The sequence below is a fragment of the Malus sylvestris genome, chromosome 17 (genome assembly GCF_916048215.2).
Source record: "Malus sylvestris chromosome 17, drMalSylv7.2, whole genome shotgun sequence".
NCBI lineage: Eukaryota > Viridiplantae > Streptophyta > Magnoliopsida > Rosales > Rosaceae > Malus > Malus sylvestris.
Genome location: NC_062276.1, coordinates 2,074,363 through 2,095,519, shown reverse-complemented (window position 1 = coordinate 2,095,519; position 21,157 = coordinate 2,074,363). Strand labels below are relative to the sequence as shown.

The following is a 21,157-nucleotide window of genomic DNA, read 5'->3' as shown; positions in this document are numbered from 1 at the left end:
AAAAATAAAAAAAATAAAAAAATTGAACAATGGGGTTTTTATTATAGGAACCAACCACTTACGTAGTGTGCCCACTGCATGCAAACTTTCTTATAAGTGACAAACATTTCATTACTACAGTTACACAACATATTGCATACACTATCAAGAATTTATATCCAACGTTTGACTTTCCTATTGAATATTCCTCTGCCATAAGTAGACACGAAAATCTCAACAAGAAGGGGAAATTGCATCCAAACAAATATGACGGGAATACCAGCAAGGAAAAATATTGGAGTAATAATCCATAATTTGTCACGAAGCATGAGGAATATGGCAGAAGAGTAGGCAACCATCATGGTCGCAACGGAGATGAAGAGTGTGGAAATGCCTATTATCATCTTTGTGGGTAAGGATTTGAGAAAATCATCTTCAGCATAACGCGATGTAAGGATGCACAAAAACATCAACGCTGAAGTTACAGAAGAAAATAGGGAAATTGCATCTGAAACTATAAAAACCATAAATAACTTTTCATTTAAGAATACGGGAAACCCTGTTTCTTGATTGTTTCCATCCGGAACTGTGAACGCTGCAGCAAACATGATTGTAATAATGAGAGCACTGACAATTATATAAGAACTTGATGTATCTTTCATCCACTTTTCTCCTTTCTCATGCAATTCCTTGTGGTTCTGGGTAAATAATCTAGCGGCTTTCAAGTAATCTTCTTTAAAAGGTGAGGCTCCCGTGGCTGTAACCACACTACTCTCTACCTCCTGCATTTCATTGAACAAAAACTAATGCATCGTAGTGACCTGAGGTGATCGTAATCTTTCAGTAATTTTAAAGGGAAAAAAATGAAGGATAAATGTGCATCTTATTGAAATTTGGCCATTATAAGCATCTGTTTTGTAAACTATTCATTCCCTGTTTACCTTTTATTATTTTTTGAAATTTTTATTTGAATTCATATGTTCTCTCTTTACACTTAAACTTTAAATGTGATTTTTTTTTTACGTTATTGCATAATTATTATCAAGTACGAGATGATATTAACAATAAGTAAACCCACACCTAATAATCAAACCCTACTATCATGCAATATTTATCTTATGTGCATTCTAACTAAAATCATAAGACGATCTCATAAATAATATATTAAAAAAAAAAAACTCTTCTTGACCAATGGATAATGATTTTGAAGTTTGAATCCTCCAACGAAGGTATGAATCGATTTACGATAGCTTTTTTATTTGATTTTTTTTTTAATGTTTAGTAACAAAATGAGTACATTTTCCAGCATAATTAGCACCAGAAACATGTATGGTATTGTAATTTTTTTAATCATCTATATGGGATTAAGCAAAATCAGTAGATGAGGATAAATTAAAACATATACGGGATTAAGCAAGAGACAAATATATGAGAGATATTGCTCTCTTTACACCTACAGAACACTTATTTGGGTTTTTATTTTCTAAATGAGTGTATAACTAAATTTATATATTGAATTGGGGTTGTGAGGCTAGTTTAGGTACTAAATTTGGGGCTAAAGAAATATTGATAATATAATTTAAAATAAAATGAATATAGAAAGTAAGTTAGGCATCAAAAGAGGTTATACGATTTCAAATAAAATTTTCCTTATTTTGCTTCCTTTTGAATTAGTGTTTCATACGTTAGTTCCTCATGTTGGAATAAATTCAACTTGATTCATACTGAGCTTAAACATATAATGAGGTAAAATTTATACTATTCATGGACAATATTGGCATGGGATAAAGTGAGAAGAAGTTAAATTTCAGGTATTAAGTGACACAATTTGAATTAGAGAAATTAGATTCACATTTCTCATTTTTCTATTTCATTGATTAAAAACTTTCTTTCTTCCATTTTTTTTGGAGATCCTTTGGCTTTTATATCCACATCATTTTTTTAAAATTAAATATTTACATGTTAGCATATTTAAATTTTATAAATAAAAAGTATTTAATCATTTTCAAATACATTCATTTAGTGTTAGAAAGGTTTGGTTTGGTATATTTATATTTGTAGTTAAATTTTGCATATTTTTTTTTTTGCTTTTTAACTTGTACCTTTTTTTTAATTGCAACCTTTTTTTAGATACAAATTTTCTTTTTAGTTTAATTTGTACCCCGTGCATTTAATTTCTTTTTATAACCCATATTTTTACTCTTATTTGTACTCAAATTTTTTTTAATCTTTTATTTAAACCCATTTATATATTTATAATGCACCAATTTTTTCATAAAAAATGTACTACTGTATTACATGTAACATGTACCAATGCTTAAAACGTACCCATATTAAATTTTTTTTTTTTATTCCTTAGAATTCACACAATTCAAATTTGAGGAAAAAAAAAATTATAAATCCTTATTTGGTGTTAATCTTTTCGAGCGGTCCATCCTTGTATTCTGGGTTCGAAACTTCCCTCTCCGGTTAATTATTGTAAAAGTTTTGAACCTCTCCCTCTCCCCTTAATAATAATAAGAAACTCAAAAAATAAAACTTCCATGATTTTAGAAGGAATTACTAATTTTCATTATTAAATTTTCTTTGTTAACACTAATATTCAGTATTTTGTCCCTCAATCAAATTATTTAAATTAATGAAGTTTCAGTCTAAAATTTTGGTCAATGAGGGGCATGAACCTGAGTTTCCATTTGAATTTTGTGAGGTCAAGTACTCGGATTGAATTTCAGGGACCATAGATGTAAGCAAGCCTACAAAAATATATAAATAATTCTAACCTTGTACCATTGCCTTTCTCTCTGCATTTGCAAGGCTGCACCTGCAATACCATCAAGCTTTTCTGAAGGAGATAACATCGCTGCATAATCTAGCATGATTTTTCCCGGAACCATCTTTCAAAGTCACGAGGTAATTTCTTTTACCAGTCCCGTATACAAGGCTATAAACATTTTCTTGACGGCATTCAATAGCATGATGAAATAACGAGCTCAACAATAACCTTGGTTTGGCCTTACATAAAGTAATAACGAGCTCAACAATCCCATTTTGAGCAGCTAGTCTTACTGTATCAAATAGTTCATAAATTTCCGCCATTTCTTCTTTATTTAAATATTTTATCAAGTCCAAAATTTGTTGTGATCGAACATGGTGCAATTTCAGTTCACGAATGTGGTTTATTCCTACATTGAGATTCAAAACAATGTTACAACTCACCACATTTTTAATGAGTCCATAGATAAACAAAATTGATAATTTAAACAAAAGAAAACTGAAATTCTTACAAATTCCTCTAAATTTGTGGCCATGAGATTCGATAAATCAAACAAAATCAACATACATAATTTCAACAGATGTGTGAGAGAAGAAGTTAATTATGTGTTTATCATTTTCTATAAAACAAAATTAATTAATTAATGTCCACTTACCCAAAAACTCTGAAAGCCTCGATGGAAGTACTTGTAATAAACCCAAGCCTGCGAAACAAATTTAAAATTAAATTTGCTGCCAAAAATATCTTTATAAGCCTGATTAGATGATATATGGCATAAGCAAAGAAAAATAAAATGCAATTCTTATCTACTGTAGTGAAATTTTATATGAAACCCTAGAGCAGCTCAATAATTTTAAAAACAAAACAAAAAAAGAAAGAGCAGAACATATGAAAAGGACGCCAACATATCAAATCATAGTTTGACTTCTGAGATGTAACATACCTGTGCTATTCCCTTGATCACCTTGTTCATTTTCTTGATTTTGAACATTTATACGAGCATCACTAACGGAAGGAGCATCACATACGTGTATACCTATTAAGAAATACGAATTCCTCATTCAAAATACTTCTGGTAGATAATGTCTTTGACATAAGACCAATTATCTTTTACTACAAATTTTGTGGATGAAAACACACCATTATGGTAGTACCCATTTATAATATGATTTAAGAAAAATATTAGGGAGACCACCTTATTTGAACCAACTCATAAAACCCTTTATGCGGAAGGTGACATTTATACATGCCACATATAATGTTGACAAATTTGATCGTAATAAAAAAAATAAAAAATATTACTAACAGTTATAAATCCACCATTGCCAAAATTTGAGCGACGTCCCACTCGGGAATGCAAAGGGCAGAAGCGCAAATTCATATATAGGGCTTCTTGTTCGAAAAGGACAGAGCAAGTGTGGGCACCGTCGAAGTAAATAATATGCGATATCTGTACGTATGTATATTTAGACCAGTTATCATATATGTTCGAAGCTCTTCAAGGTGAGGAATCCCCATTTTAGCTAGAAAATAAGGATGATGTGACAGCCGTCCGATCTCTTTTAATGAGATCGTGGGGTTGCAACTAAACACAACTTGTTACATTTCTTCTCTCTTTTTCTCCGTTGCTCTGAATCTCTACCTCGCGAACGACGCATAGCCAAGACAACCGAAGTCCAATCGAACCCAAATCTTTTCCCCCTGATCATTTTAGGCAACCTGGAGACTGGATTTAAGGATTTTGAAGTTTTTTTTCCTTTCAATTTCTAAATTCTAGAGATTGTTTTCAACGATTTGCTTTTTTTTTTTTTTCAAATATTAAAGATTAAAACTTATTGAGTTCGGATTCAAATGTGTTCAGTGGTTAGAAATTGAAGATAAAAATGAGGAACAGATTCACAACCCAAGTTCAGTTCTACAATTAAATCGAATTAGAAATTATTACCGCGCCTTCTCCATTAACCTGCAACCCAGAATCAGAACTTGAAAAAGAAACTCCCTCTCCAGAACGTTCAAAATGGTCAAGGGAGGAAACCGATTCAAGGAAAAGATGGAGAGATTAGGGATTCATTGCAGCAATGAGAATCGGAGTCATTTGGCTGGAATCGCGGGCAATACCGAGTAGTTTCTTGTTCTTCGCTACCAAGCATTCAACGATCTTGATGTTTTTTGCAGCAGCAATGGTAAGAGCCGTCTCACCAAAAGTATTTTTGGTCTCCAATTGCTCTTCCGTCATCAACTGCACCAGCTCTTCCACAATTTGCTCGCGCCCTTCGTATGTTGCATTGTGAAGAGCTGTATCCCCCCATGAATCCGTTGCTGTTATTGCACTGGGGTGTAGGGTGAGAAACTCCTTCGCTGCACACCAATCATTCCGCTTCACAGCATCGAACCAAGGTTTATAATCAACTGTCAAGGGTACGTATGAAATTAAATATGGCATTTTAAACAAGGGATATATTAACTACTTTCTGTTGAGAGGTCCCTCCTTATTTGATAGAGGAGAAATGTTGACAGAAAGAAAGAAAAATAATAGTGAAGACTGAATAAAAGTAAGAGGAATGCTAGATAGCTTCCTCATTCGCCTTTACCTATTTACTTTTTTCACTCATCACTTGATATGTGTGTTCTACTACCAAATTAAACTCATAACTCGTGGTAAAAACTTAGTTTAATTTGTTGGTAGAATACACTTGTCAAGTCTCAAATTATGAGTAAAAAATATAAATAGGAAAGGTACATCATTTCTAAAGAGTAGAATAAAAATTGAGGTGGTTAATTATTGGTTTTGTGGTGGGACGTGAAGCAAGGAAGCTTATTGTTTTCTTGGTTTCTTAGTTCCTATAAAAGCCACACCCTCATACGTTTCTATCATCCGTACAGAACTCAAATACAAAGTTTTGGATAGAAAGAAGATTTTGGATAGAAAGAAGGCATCTGGAGTAACGTTTGGTCACCTGATGGTCAATGGTTCATGGTCACCAATCCTTCAGTTTGATATCAAGGTTTGATATAAAACCTTGAAAGCACATCCATTTATTCTCCACGGTTTCACCCTTGATATTAAATTTAAGAGTGACTGACCATGTATTCCTTACACAAAAGGAAACCAAGAGAACCTTTCATATGTATTTAATACTTTGATTTTAATGATACATACCTGGGTTTTCTACTGGGTTGATCTCTGCTGCCATGCTCAATCTGTCAATTTATCCAAAAGAGATTTTATAATTGGTAGATCATGATCATGTGTTTATACATGGAAACAAAGAAAGAAATAGTGAACCAAGGTAATTAACAACTCACAACTTGAATTGAAACGGGGAAACCTTCTGATAAAACTTCAGCTTGAATTGGGGTTCTATAGCACTGGTGCTGCCAAGTTCCTATTGTTTTCTTGGTTTCTTGGTTCCTATAAAAGCCATACCTTCATAGGTTACTATCACCCGTACAGAAATCAAATACAGAGTTTGGATAGAAAGAAAGCCTCTTGAGTACCATTTGTTGTGAGGATATATTTTGTGAGTCTCAAATTTTTTGCACCCAAAATTTTCTCTGGTTAATCTAATTGAGTGACACGCGTTTTTTAACTTAACTTCAACTTACACAGTTAAAAAATAAAAACCAAATACTGAAGAAAAAGAAATAACCTAAGCATTCCCCTAATCCTCACGCACCCTAACACTACCTCGCCGGCGGACTCCCTCTCTTCCTCACCTATCACTGCCGGCTAACATATCCAAAATGCTTGAAGTGAATCTTGGAACAGAAAAATGGGTTTTCTCAATTTCAAGTCGGGGAGCAGAATAATGGTACGGAAGGGGTTAAGATGTGGACAACGAAGTTTATCGGGAAGAAAAATTAAAATTAAAATTTTAAATAGAAAGATGAAAGAAAATAATGCACAAGATAGAGATAAAGATGTTGAGTTTTGTTTCTTGGTCACCTGATGATCAAGGGTTCATGGTCACCAATCCTTGAATTTGATGTCAAGGTTTGAAATTGAAACCTTGAAAGCACGTCTACTTATTCTCCACGATTCTACCCTTAATGTTAAATTCAAGAATGAATGACCATGCATTCCTTACACAAAAGGAAATCAAGAGAACCTTTCGTATAGATTTAATACTTTGATGATAGATACCTGGGTTTATTCGAACGGTCTTTGCTGCCATGCTCAATCTGAAAACTTATCCGAAGGAGATTTTAATATAGGTAGACCGTGATCATGTGTTTATATATGAAAACAAAGAGAAAAAACAGTGAACCACGTAAACGTAATCAACACTCACACTTGGATAGAAATGGGGAAGCCTTCAGAGAAAGCTGACGATTCGGTTTTTTTCCAAAACCGAAAACCGATCCGTCGCAATTTCTCTGAAACTCAACGAAGTTCTGCAGTGGACTTCTCCGCCTTCGATCTGTGTCAAAAACTCGCCATTTTCAACAACACTGAGGTCGTGGTGGTCCGGCTTTGGGTCCAAGTATGGGACACGTACAAAAGACACGGCCGAGTTGAGTTTGAGGAGTAGACCACGATGGTCGTTTGGAAGTTGATCCACTAAAGGTAGTTTTGCTCTCTGCGCTGCAAAGAGAAGAGGAGTGAGGAAGAGGATCGAGAGGGAGAAGAGAGAGAAGCCGTACCGATGAAATGATTTCCTCAAAGGTGAAAGTTTCTGTATAATCTTTCAAAATAAAAATAATAAAAAAAGTGTCTGTATATAAAAGCCGCCTTCACTAGAAGACAAAACAGATATTTTCTGAGACAAAACATGACACGTGAAGGACGTGTAGAATAGCTATGAGTGTAAATTTACCACTTTACCCTTAAACTTTTAACGAACGTTACTTTTTTGTTACTAGTTCGATTTGGGTTCTATTTGTGCTCACACGTAAGTAGTGACGAGTACTACTCAAATACAACAAGAAATGAAACAAAAAATGAACTGAGCTTAAACATCCACGTAGGATTTCACTTAGCTAAACATGAGCATTTTGTCATTTTACAACTTCGGAGAAGTAAATTACAACAAAATTAGGGATTGTTGGAACCAAATTTGAGCACCGTCGTGAGTGGTGGTTGAGCACAAATCCGAATAACCTGCAAAGTAGTAAATAACCGTGAGCAAGCCTAGAACCGGGGGTGTATCGGCCAAAGGATCTTCGACGGTCAAGTTAGTGAATGATTTTAGACTCAAGAAGTGGGTAAGAGAATTAAAGTGTTTAGATTGCATTATATTATAGATGAACCCAGCTTACTTTTTATACCCACATTGTATTTGATTTATCTATCATTATCTTTTTACACCCAACATTATTTTCGAAACCGCCCTTACTTATCAAAACTTAACTCAATCAAACTTCTTTTTACACCTAACTCAATCTACTTAAAAATAAAAAATAAAACCCTAACCAGTCCGTCATCTCCATTGAGCAAATCCCCTTCTCTCTCTTTAAAAAATCCTTCCATTTCCCATGATTGTCATTCTGCACCCCCATCTACTCCTATGTAGTCATCCAAACTTTTTCCTCTTCATTTTCTTCATCATTTGACATCTCTAAATTTCTAGAGCACTAATTAGCTTAATAATTGGTATGTGTTCAATTGATTGGTTCAATTTTTACGTATTGATTCCTTTTTCTTTTCAATTAAATGAGCTTCTGGTTAGAGTGATTAATGAGTTTGGTATATTTCAATTAAATGAGAATCTTCTAGACTCTATATTCCTATCTGTGATAGAAAAATGGGTACGTCCATGATAACTTTTGGTAGATCAATGAATATTTTTAACCGTTTTTTGGAGTGCTAATAACAATTTTCTATATTTATATACATTTTATTTTAGTTTGGAAGTCGACTTCCTTTTTTTTTCTTTATCAAGTTGGGAGTATCACTGACTATGATCCTGTGCAACTAGTTGTTGATTCGTTTGAATAATCAACATTATTTCTTACAATGTCTTGGGCGTATGAATAATAGAAAGAAAACGGTCATGATACAAGCTGAATAAGAGTAGTACTAATTAGTAAACAACTTGTGCATGATATTTGCTTATAACCAAGTGGCATGAAGAGACAAATGTGTATGTTTCATGCATGACTTGGAATAGTATTAGTAAAGTCACACAGGCCAATCAACTTGTTGGCAAGTGGCCATTTACCACAGTGGTGAAAAAGTGTTGTGCTCTTGCATGACGGCGTGGGTTCGAATTCAATCGGTGACTAATCTAACATCTAACTTACTAATGATATCGCTTGACTAAAAAAAAATCGAAATGTATGTAGTGGATAAACACAATTTCAAAATTTAACTAAACTCACATAACGATAAATAAAGGCATTATCACAACTTAGGGGTGGTGAGCAATCCCATTAAAATAGAACTTAATATATACATATTAAAAACAAAAACAAATTGATGCAAAATCTCCCGACGACTAATACTATTCTAAGTCATGCATGAAACATATACATTTGTCCCTTCATGCCACTTGGTTATAAGCAAACATCATGCATTTTCTAATACTATTCCAAGTCATGCATGAAACCTACACATTTGTCCCTTCATGCCACTTGGTTATAAGCTAACATCATGCACATGTTGTTTACTAATTAGTATTACTACTATTAGCTTGTATCATGACCGTTTTCTTTCTGTTATTCATACGCCCAAAACATTGTAAGAAATAATGTTGATTATTCAAAACGAATTAACAACTAGTTGCACAAGGTCACAATCAGTGATACTCCCAATATTATAAAGAAAGAAAATAAAAAAGGAAGTCGACTTCCAAACTAAAATAAAATGTATATAAATATAGAAAATTATTATTAGCACTCCAAAAATCTCATTTGGCGCTCCAAACTTTCTATAATTCGAAAGAAAAATATACTTGTGGGGAGTGTAGAATGAGATTTTTGGAGTGCTAATAACAGTTCCCTAAATATATCTTAACAAATATTGTACGTGGCATTGACTTAGACTTTCGCGAATAGACTTATAATTTCTGGTATTAAAATACACGGCTATATTTCAAGTCCGAAAACACCAAAATCTATGTAATCAGAATACCAACCAAGCTGCTACATACGGCTCAAATCTTTGGCATTATTGCTACATTGCTCAAGAAATAATCAAATCAATAAAATAATACTTCATTAGAGCACAAATCAAGAAAATTACCTTAAACCACTGCTTTCGGAGCTCAGTATCAGCCAGCACGAATCTCATAATGGGACGAACCATTCTTCACCACAAACTTGTCAAACCAACCGGCATCGAAACTGAATGAAGAAACGTTTGGGCAATCAACCAAAACCCTCCGATTGTCAAACCCATCGATTTGTTTGATATATATAATTGACTACAACTGTTAATTCGATTTATGTTGAGATCGTATTAGTTATTCGACCTTGCATGATTCATTTTATTTAATTTAGGGAAAAATTGCACAAATACTACCTGAAATATTAACTGTGTTTGCAGATACTACAAAAACATAAAATCATGCTCATGTTTTAGTGTGAATGCATTATCTGATCCATTAATTTTTTGTTAAAATTTTAATTAAATATTTCATTTGCGATTTTGCAACACATGTGAGCCCTTTTTCAAGGGATTGATCTTGTCACAAAAAAAGATATCTAAGGGTGAAAATTCAGTTTACAAAAAGTCATGAAACATGTCTTCTACTATTTTGAAGACAAGTTGTAGGGAACGAAATTCTTATAGTTTGGGCAGTGAAGGCTATTGCTCTAAGTATACAGCATCAATACATTTCTATATTGGACTGCAACGGCACAATCACTTTTTCCTGCACCTCAAGACTTGGACTTGAAGCATTGCATTGCGCTGGCAGTACGTACGTCCCTTCTTTGCCAATTAATTCGATGTAAATCTATTGGTTCATGCTATCAAGCGATCATCCATGTAAACTCTACTTACATGGCCATGGTGTTTCGATCCAAGACTTTCATTCCAGTTTCCACCTTCAGTCACATTCATAAATATATGATCCAAGACCATATCTTTCTCACTCTCTAAGTTCTGTTGAGAGTATAAATCTCATAAAAAATAGACCTTATATGTGCTTATTAGAGCTTCTCCAGTAGAGTGCCTAAATAGGGACAACCATCGTATAATCTCAAATGGATCGGAAAGTAAGTCCCTAAAGTATAGGATTCACCAGATACATAGTGTATATGTATTTACATATAGGGACAACCTTGAGTGAAAAACGGAGTCCACAATCTTGATTAATGCTTCAAATAATTTTAATTAATTTAAAAAAGGTTAACATAAACAAAAAAAAAAATTGCACCTTGAGTAGAAAGGGAGCTCACAATCTTGATTGAAACTTTTAATGCATTTAATGCTTTCAATTAATTAAAAAAAGTTAACATAAACAAAAAAAATACTGGGGTACTCACCGAAGAGTACACAAAATACTGACTCTTTGAAGTGGCCCAATGTAAATAAGACAACAGTTAAAGTTCAAGTTATATAAAACACGTAACCAAACAACGCTAATAATTCTGTTCAAAAAAAAAAAAAAAACCAAACGCTAGTAACTCATCCAAACATCCCCATCTTCATCCCTAGGACCCCAACGCCTCCACCACTGCAGCTTTCTGACCATGGCTTGAAGATCAGGATTCTGACCACACAACAGAAGATTGAGTAAATCAAGGGTGTCCATCGGGGAGCAGCAGGTTAAGGCTAGCGGGGAACGACAACGTCCATCGAGGGAGGCTGTCTATTCGCAGTTGCCGGAAAAATTAGAATCGAAGGCGGTTGTCGGAGAAGCGAGGGATTAGAGGTGGTTGCTGGAAAATAAAAGGAATTAAGGTTGGGGTCGTCGGAGAGAAACGATCAGAGCAAACGGAGAAGAGATGGGTTGACCGTGAGGAGGAAGAGGGGTGTTTGTGTATGAGCATATCTATTGTTTGGACATCATAGGTGTAAAATTCTAATTGGGCCATTTCAAAGAGTCAGTTTTTTGGGTATTTTCCAGTGAGTACCCAAGTATTATCCAACAAGAAATGTGCCTAATCAAATTATCACATCAAATCATAAAAACTTCAAATTTAGGTATTCTATTATAATAAGGACTCTCCCATTGAAGGTAATATTCCTTTAGGGACATAAATATTCCTTTAAGTCCTTAAACGAGTACTCAAAGTGATGGTGGAAATCCCTAATAGGGATTTCCTTTAAAGATGCCAAGTAATTAGGCTACTCTCCATATTGTCATTTGATTTTATGGTTGAACTTCAACTTTTTTATGATATCAGAGCAAGTATGTGAAGCTCAACAGACACACAAGCTACACATCACCTGATTTATGTTGTTCACGTACTAAACTTGAAAATTCGCTATACATGATCAACGTCTAAAATATCGATATTATCGGTGAAATATCGCCGATAATATCTTTTTTTTTGCAACAGCGATATTTTCACAGTGTTCCACTTGATTATCATGATATTATCAATAATATCGATAATATCGCGATTTTATCGTTATTATCGATAATATCGCTCTCTTTCTCCGTCGTCGCAGTTGCCAAGATCTGTGCCTCTCTCTGCAATCCTCTCTCCGGATCCTAAAACCCGCTCGGGTTTGATGGATCCTCCGCCTCATACAACCTAAAGTTTAGGCTGATGGTGCTCGCCGCCGCCAGGAGGTGAGAAAGGGAGGAGGAACGGTCCACAGGTGGTGATGGTGCTCGCTGAAATGTACGCCACTATGGTGGAGGTCATGATGGGGGTGGGTGTGGTGTGTCTGTGCTCCGGGAAGAAGAGTTGCAGAGATGGGGAGAGAAGAAACAAGGAAAAGAATGAAGGAGAAGGTTCGAGGGATTAGGGAAGGGGCAAACACGGGGAAATGGGGTGTGTGTCTGTCTGTCTGCTCTGGGAAGGTAAGTTGCAGAAAAGAGATGGGGAAGAATCGGAGAAGAAACAAGGAGAGGGAGGGAGAAGGATCGAGATGTCTGAGGGAAGAGGGAATGCGAAGAGAGAGAGAAATAAATCTTTGAGATTCTGAAAGGGCAAAGAAGAAGAAAAAGGTAAGGTGGACAGGGGCCTTCGGTGATGTGAATGATGTGAACAGGTAAGGTGGACAAGGGTCATCATATGGTTTTAATTGAAACCACCCACACCCACTTGCGTGGGTTTTTTATATATTTAAAAAGTTTGGGATATATATATATATATATATATATATATATATATATAAATGTTACATAAATTATAAATTATTTAGATAGTTTTTTTTTCTAGGTAAGCATATTATACATGTACATAAAACATTCGTATATGTATGTTCTTCTATAAGAAATAATATATTATTCAATAATTATTTATATCTGATATAATAAATTTAATTAATTCATATAATATATAAGAAATTTACCTAAATCCGCTCAGGCCACCTAGGCGTCTGCCTAGACTCCGTCCAGCCGCCTAGGCGCTAAGCGCTAGGCCATCGTCCGACTAGCGCCTAACGTTTTTTAGAACCTTGGCGTGTGTGTGGGAGAAGAGAGAAGAGAGAAGGATCGAGAGACTGAGGTCTCTGTGTGCGTGTGTGGGCTCTCGATCTCTGTGTGCATGTGTGGTGGCGTGTGAGAATCAGAGGAAAAAAAAAGCATCCAAATAATTCAAAACCGTGTCTCTGACTCTTTGTCTCTGACTCTTGACAACTTTTACAACTTTTACAACTTTTGACAAGATAAAAAGTAATGGTGGTTTCATCAATATTCTAAATCACTCATGCATCTTACCATGCAATGTATAAAGTGTAAAATATTGTAGTAAATCATTATATATAAATGATTATGGTGTGTTTAATTTTTTTTTCATTAATTACTACATATTTTCTACACTCACAGTGTTTGCCAGCTCGCTGTATAATCAACTTAAATCAGTTAAATCCATCATGTAATGCATTTCCTTCTAATTTTTTTTATAAACTAATATATAATTAACTAAATAAATATTCTCCAATGTTTCAATAAAAATTTCTAAGTTTTTTTTACAATTTCCGTGGTTTTTATTCAATTTTTATTGATATCGATAATATCCCGATATTTCCGTATTTTTAAATTACCGATACTTCCGATATCATCGATATTTTATATCTTGCACCCAACAGATGGGTTCCCCTACTAACAGTATATAAAAATAAAATTACAATTAAACTTACTATATTGTATCTTCCTCTCCCACTTCGTGTTCTCTCTTTCTCATACAAACCAAAAGCATAAACTTCCTAAAATTGGAGTCATTCACTCCTTTCTTCTCAAAAATTACAAACACGTTTCAATCCAACAACTACAAATACTTACTCAAATTGGGGAAAAAATGGAAGGACATATGACATACCCAAAAAATAACAGTAGTGTTCCAATTGCTGCCAAATCTAAGATTTATGAACTGAGGTAGCAAAACGCAAAATGCCCTTTTAAGCACGAAAGCCTTGACAAAGAACTGCAGCTCACCACAAATCCAAAATAAAAACTTAAATACAGCTATTATAAAATGTACCTGAGTTCAATAAAATTTGTTTCACAATGATCTAAAGACAGCCCCCAAACTGCGCTACATATTCGCCAGAAATCCGGCGACAACTCCGGAATCCTAAACGGCAAAAGAAACAAATACTATGAAGTTTTGGCCCGCCAATGCAAGTTTAAGAACCCTAGAAACGAATTTTATGACTTTCCACATAACTCCCAGAACCCTAGTTCTACAGCTAGCTTTACAGAGGAACACAACTTCCCTCAAAACGGAGAGCGCAAACAAAATCCCTTAAAAAAACGAAAATCAGGATCTGTTTGGTGAATATTTTGTGAAATAAGGAACGAAGGAATTCGAGAGCAACGGAGGATTCAAGAAAAACAGAGGGCGAAAGGAAGACATGAAAAGCACGGATGAAGCAAAAGGTAAAGCGAACAAGAAGCCACATCGGGGAACCTTTAGTTCCCATTAGCATTTATATAGGTCTGGTCATTTGTTCTAGTGATTAGGACTTAGGACAATTTAGAAATAGATGGAAGGCTTGGATTGGTTGTGGGATTAGGTTTATATAATATACCCAAATACAATTAATATTAATTAATCAAGACAAAAGTCTTGGAATTTAAATTTAATCCAAGTTCATTAATTTTAATTTCAGATTAAGTTTTTTAATTAACATATTAATTAAGAAACGTTTGATTAAGAGACACAGTTTTTAGAAAGAGTTTTTAGAAAGAGTTGTGTATTTTCAAATACGCTGAACATGTATTTGAAGGGGGTGTGAAACAACATATATATTTGCAATCACAGTTTCCAAGTGAGATTATTTTTTCTTCCTCTTTCTCTTCCGTACCAAATTTTCCAGAGGGTAAACACACAAAACAATTAGCTAGAATTCTATAATCTAGTGCGGGTTATAGAATTATGTAGTTGTACCTTGGTTGAGCAGACATTGAAGAACCAAATACTAATTTAGAAATAGATGGAAGGCTTGGATTGGTTGTGGGATTAGGTTTATATAATATACCCAAATACAATTAATATTAATTAATCAAGACAAAAGTCTTGGAATTTAAATTTAATCCAAGTTCATTAATTTTAATTTCAGATTAAGTTTTTTAATTAACATATTAATTAAGAAACGTTTGATTAAGAGACAGTTTTTAGAAAGAGTTGTGTATTTTCAAATACGCTGAACATGTATTTGAAGGGGGTGTGAAACAACCTATATATTTGCAATCACAGTTTCCAAATGAGATTATTTTTTCTTCCTCTTTCTCTTCCGTACCAAATTTTCCAGAGGGTAAACACACAAAACAATTAGCTAGAATTCTATAATCTAGTACGGGTTATAGAATTAGGTAGTTGTATCTTGGTTGAGCAGACATTGAAGAACCACAATCACAAGAGTGTGACGGAATTACTGTTCAAATGACATAACTTTTGCGCTAGCCTCTACCTATGGTTAATCAAGTTAGTATCAATTCAATTTCTATATTTATTCCTATTATTTCATTCTGTGTAAGTAAGTATTTTTTATCAATAAAGTATTTCAAGTTCTGCTATTTCTGTTATTTTTTATTTATTTCTGAATTGTTCTCCAACAATACAGCAGAGATTAACAATGAAAAACGCGTGGCCAACATGGACAAAAAGGGCTTTCCACTGTAGAAAAACTGAAACAGTGCGGTCAACAAAAAAGAAGCCAATATAATGCAGCCTTGAAGAAAAGGAAATTATGGTCTCCGGAGAAAATATATGAAAGCGCCAGTGAATGAGGGAAGAAATCGAAGTTAGATCCCACCAAACATTGCCACCCACTCCCATTCATCCTGTCAAACTCCTGAAAAAAATCAAACGCAAGCGCCCATTATTTAAATAATGGTTTTTAATTATCCTTTATCCTTTCACATTTAAGTTTTTTCTTTTTATCACTCTTGTTTGTGACTAATATTAAAAAGGTTAAATTTGTAAATAAAAATTTATAAACTAAATGATATAGAAGTTAATGATTAGATTATTACTTAACTGTTAATTAACGTACTTATTTTTTATTGGTGACACAATATTTAATTTGCAAATTTAATCTACAAATTTAGTCTACCTAACATCACTGCTTATCTATTATATGTGGTTGTTCTCGGATTCTCTTTTTGAGAATTTCAGGAATCCATGAACCATGTCTATTTATCGTAGCATTGTGCGGTCAGAAATCATTTTAAATATTTTATTTAAAATTAAACACAAACATTATCTAACAAAAACTGACATCACGATTTACAATAAACAGATAAGATTCACGAATTTTCATGATTCTCATAAAAAAAATCTAGAAAGGATCCTGTTGAAGATTAAACGTTAATTAATCAGCGCATTGTTTAATTAGCGGTACAACAAAACATAACATTTCTTTCAAGTCCTCACATGCACGTTATAATCTCCGCTATATTATTATATTTTTAAATAATTGAAAAAACAGGATTTGTTGTGGTCTATTTTTATCTAACAAAATAGAGAGGGCCGGCGGCAGTGGGAGAGAGAAGAGAGATGTGTGTTTGTAGAATTGTAGGGGAATGTGTGTGTTGTTATCTCTCCTACATTGTGCCTTTATTTATAGTAGTAAAGGGAGAGAAGATATTCCTTCTCCTCCAAGTAATACAAGTTGTAATAGGAAAGCATAACTATAATCAAATCTAATCTAGGATTTACACAATCATACTTATTCTAGGAATGTTTACAAAAAGGATTAACTATTTTCGTTATTTAATAATCCTCACCCAATTAAAATAATAATTAAATTTAATTAAATAAAAACAAAATATTTGAAGTGCCAAAAATACAAAGGAATGGCGAGCAAAGACAGAGTACCGCGAGATTGTGAGCTTCTCATTCCGGTGGCCGACTCCGGCGACGAAGATGCATCGTCCAAACCCTCCTCATCTTCCTCCTCCTCCCACCACACAGGCCACGAGGTGAGTTTCGATTTCTGTTTCAAATTTCATTGCTTTGTGTGGTAGTGTTGTGTTTGGTTGCTGAGAAAATGGAGGAAAATTCGATGGAAAAGCTGAAAGTTTTTGCATAGGTTGCGAATTAAAGTTGTTGGATTCCTGATTATTCTTAAGATTTAGAGCTGAGAGTAGTTGTTAAATTTATTAGGTTGAGCCATGAGGTATGCTGAAAGATGGAATGCTTTAGATAGGAACTTAAACTTAGATCGTTGCCATGTATTTGTAATCTATTTTTCTCTCTTTCTGAAAGCAGAAGTATATCATTTGTTTGAACTCTAGGATTTTTCTTACAGGCAAAGAAATACTTGGATAAGATAGAGAAATAGCCCTCGCTAGATGAATTCAACAAATGTACAACTTAGCCTCTTATAAGTTTTAGACTGAGCCCATTTCATGTAATTTTACGCTAATTTGTCAGGTGTGTGTGGATTTTTCTTGATGCATGTTTAATGCGGTAGCTAATGAGATCAAGGCTTCCTTCTCTTTCTTCGAGATTGCTTTTTGCTCATATATATCATATTAGCTGCTCACTCTTTGTTCCATTGCAGTGTGTCCTATTTCCAATAGCGATCACTTTCTATATTGCGTGGTGGTTTATTCACTTTGTGGATAGCTTCTTCTCTCCAATACATGCTCAACTTGGAATCAACATTTTTGGTATGAAGTATTCTGAAATGCATTCCTTAAACCCCATTATTTGATTGGTACATTCTAACTTGCATTAGTTATTGGTCTTGGGGTATGATGTTGCTGAGCTAAGTATCTAGTCCGTTTTCTCTCTTCATCTAATCCTAGACACAAATTTTGGTGCGATAATCCGAATTCAGTAAAGACTGTTTCAATCCTTAGAGAAAAGAAATCCAGATGCTGGTGAAGCTAGGGGTTTGATTTTCTTTAACTTGGATGCTTAATTGTCTTATTCTTAGAAAAAGGTTTTTGATTGCACTATTGACCATATATCTTATCTAGAGTATGTAACAATAAGAAGAGATGGGAACGAAAGAGAGATCCGGAATCACTCTAGCCTTTGGCATCATGCCAAAGGTGCATTGGAATCACTCCACTAGAGCAATTGGACAAATTCTGGCATCACACCGAAGTCGACTTGGAAATTTGGAATCACTACAAGTCAACCTGTGCTTCACACATAAGCAGGAAATCCAAAAGCTTACAAAGTAGCTCCTTTTATAAGCTAATTTGTACATGGACCTGGACAGATTCACATTAATATACTCGGAATTCTAAAGACTAATTTATGAACACCTAATACATTGATGCTTGTAACATAGAGAGACTCAAAGACAATGAACCTGCAGAGTACATGTGTAAACTGCATTTAGTACATCAGACACTAGGACTCTAATTTATTAACTTGGCTCCTGCATCACATATGGTATGGTCAATGTTGGATTTAGACAAGAAATATACCCGTAATGCTGCATATGACACTACATGCTTCTTTCACATTCATTATATAATGCCTGGTTTACAGTCAAAACATACGTTATCAGTGATTCTGCTTTGTTTTGGTTGTACAATGTATAACTGACCTTTCATCTTCCATATACATGTTAGGTCCTGGATTTGTGAACATGCATTCGGGTTCATCACTTCATCCGTTGTCCTTCAGGTATGCTAATAACTTTTCATTGTGAAAAACAAGAACACAACAGATGAAATGATGTTGTACAGGTTGTGCTTTTAAACGTAATTGGTTTTTCAGACTGTTTGTAATGGTGACTTTATTTCTCCTTGTCCCCAAAATTATTTTGAAGAGCTATTCTGGAGATGAAGAGTTGTGTTGTGTTTATGTTCCCACGAACCATCATTACATTGGTGATGTGTTCCTGGTCAACACCAAGGATGTTATCAGACCAAATCTATCCATATGGGAGGGAACTGGTGAGTAAGCTTAGGGATGAATAGACTTGATCCCCTAGCTTGAATTTACCTACCATGTCCCAAACCTGAAAATGATAGATTAAACTAGTGATGGAAAAGAGTTGCTTTTATCTCCATGAAATTGTATTTATCATATATGCGGTATGTACTCTGTTTAAGTATGGTTAAAAGTAACTTGATTATGTAATGTCCAGCGTTGACTATTAAGTATGGTTACGCTGGGAAAATGAGAACGTGCATTTGACTAGAAAACGTTGGGTGCACTTGGAGGGCAAGTATTTTTGCGAATTCGAGTGGGTCATTAGAAGCGTTTCTTATATCGGTTTTTGTAATGTTGAAATGTTCCAGGATGCAATATATCTTCAAAATTCAAAACAATTACTTGGTGGAAAAATCATAAGAATCTGAAAGAAGTATGAAATATTGAGTTGCTGATGGTGAAGCTGGCAGTGATCTGTAGTCCATAAACTCGGATATGTGATGATGAGGATGAGCTGATGATGACTATGCATCACCGGCTTGATTGTGCCTCACCATAGAATCGATCTGGGTGTGACTTAATATAGACAGAAGATGCTCTCACTTCAAAAATTTTGCCTTTTTCCATTTCTGTCATCTGTAGTAATTCTGTTTTGATTACTGGGATGATTATCATAGATGCATCATGGCTTGGTCCTGCCTCATCAAAGATCTAAATCATGCATATTTTCCTTCATATGTTTGTCACACACTAATTAACCCATGTCCTCTTCAATGTCTCAGGAAAATCAGGAGAAGGGGATTAATTGATTAGCCTTTCGCTCTCTCCAAATGGTAAAGGCCAACGCGTCCGGCTGAATGTGGCCTGAGAAAGTGGATTGATGATCAGGAGACAAAGAAAGACATGCGAAGGATATGCAAAGGCCCGCAAGAGGATCATCGTCCATTGACTGTCACTGACCGCTGGATCCTGTGGCTGCCGCTGGAGAAGTACTGGGAGATTATGAGGACGTGGTCGAGGTTGAGAGTGACGCTGTCGTGAGTGAGGCCGAATATGACGGCCTGCAGGGAGAGTATCAAGAGACAAGGAAAGACGTAAATGCGCTAGGCCCAGAGGATCATGATCATGTACTGTTATTGGGAGTCGTCGTTTCTTCGTGGTCGTAACAATCACTTCATCCATAGAATTCCAAAGTTTTGACTTGAAGGAGGATGAAGAGGAAGCTTTGTGGGCTGTATGGCGGTATCCACCCTTATGGCACTGCAGTGGTTCAGATTAAGACTGAAAAATATGGCAGTGGTTGTGTTTGTGTCGCTGAATCGATGACACTGAGATACCTAAACCCAAGTCAAGATCCTTCAATTGACAAAAACAAAAGTTTATGATATAATAATGTTTAGTTAGTGACTTGAGAAGGAAGGGGATCCTCTCCGGATCTCTTCCTCCAAAGTTCATATATCAAGTGATTCGGGTCCTTGAAATTTGATCTAACAGTAAAAAATTATTGTAACTGTTAAAAGTGTTTACTAACTTCTCTGTTTTTAACCGGATTAAATTTTAAAGGTTTGGATCACTTGATCCGTAAACTTTGGAGGAAGGGATCCGGAGAGGTGCATGGAAAGAGAGAGGAAAAAAGAAATTAAGAAAGGAACCCGAAAGAACAAAATACTATCCAAAAGACTCTTGGAAACTCTGAAAGATGCTTTATTCACGTTAAGGAAAAGGCTATTTCCTCTTACATTAATTCCGAACCAATATTGGTTGCATTCTCATTTAAATTTTTTCGCTCTATGTTTTTGTTTTGTTTTTTATTTTGCAATCTCGTAATTTAAATCTTTCATTTTGGATATTACTCCTTAAAGATCAATTATACTAAAATTTGGAAAGGGATCCTCCGGATCCCTTCCACCGAATCCTCCAAATCAAACAATTCAGACCCTTAAAATTTAATTTTAACGGCTAAAATTATTATAACTTTTAAAGTGGGCCCCTGTTTGT

General features: G+C 34.8%; 2 protein-coding genes, 1 long non-coding RNA gene and 2 pseudogenes across 11 annotated transcripts in view; 2 read left to right on the top strand and 3 right to left on the bottom strand.

Annotated features, from left to right (window-relative positions):
* The window catches only part of LOC126610493 (ankyrin repeat-containing protein ITN1-like), a 60,787-nt pseudogene that overhangs the window by 13,735 nt on the left and 25,895 nt on the right, over positions 1-21,157 (bottom strand).
* LOC126610479 (uncharacterized) overlaps positions 1-21,157 on the bottom strand; it is a 74,466-nt gene that overhangs the window by 30,375 nt on the left and 22,934 nt on the right. For 3 of the 8 annotated variants that reach the window (XM_050278541.1, XM_050278548.1, XM_050278549.1), the window contains exon 2: positions 6,699-6,861. The gene's annotated coding sequence lies outside the window, so the exon portion shown is untranslated. Of the gene's footprint in view, positions 1-6,058; positions 6,165-6,698; positions 6,862-6,896; positions 6,942-7,044; positions 7,204-21,157 lie in introns of those variants that run through there. The other 5 variants (XM_050278551.1, XM_050278550.1, XM_050278554.1 and 2 more) reach the window with 4 other exon arrangements.
* Positions 15-5,195, bottom strand: LOC126610411 (uncharacterized; annotated as a pseudogene).
* Positions 5,285-21,157, top strand: part of LOC126610519 (uncharacterized) — a 102,275-nt gene continuing 86,402 nt past the window's right edge. Inside the window, exon 1 of the long non-coding RNA XR_007618562.1 lies at positions 5,285-5,488. This is a non-coding gene — a long non-coding RNA (uncharacterized LOC126610519). The remainder of the gene's footprint in view (positions 5,489-21,157) is intronic.
* On the top strand, positions 17,056-20,689 carry LOC126610504 (protein CONTINUOUS VASCULAR RING 1-like). 2 transcript variants are annotated; one of them, XM_050278599.1, is made up of 4 exons: positions 17,056-17,241; positions 17,826-17,934; positions 18,853-18,907; positions 19,942-20,689. In XM_050278599.1, exons 1-4 carry the CDS (start codon positions 17,116-17,118, stop codon positions 19,970-19,972), a joined length of 321 nt encoding a protein of 106 aa, XP_050134556.1. In that variant the 5' UTR covers positions 17,056-17,115; the 3' UTR covers positions 19,973-20,689. The 2 variants fall into 2 exon arrangements, with proteins under 2 accessions (XP_050134556.1, XP_050134557.1); XM_050278600.1 differs by lacking the exon at positions 18,853-18,907.

What these genes read in the sequence shown, in the direction of transcription:
- LOC126610504 (XM_050278599.1), top strand. Translation starts at nt 17,116, where the DNA reads ATGGCGAGCAAAGACAGAGTACCGCGAGATTGTGAGCTTCTCATTCCG. An exon ending in CCCACCACACAGGCCACGAG is followed by an intron (nt 17,242 to 17,825) that starts GTGAGTTTCGAT and finishes GTTCCATTGCAG; the next exon opens with TGTGTCCTATTTCCAATAGC. An exon ending in CTTCATCCGTTGTCCTTCAG is followed by an intron (nt 18,908 to 19,941) that starts GTATGCTAATAA and finishes TCAATGTCTCAG; the next exon opens with GAAAATCAGGAGAAGGGGAT.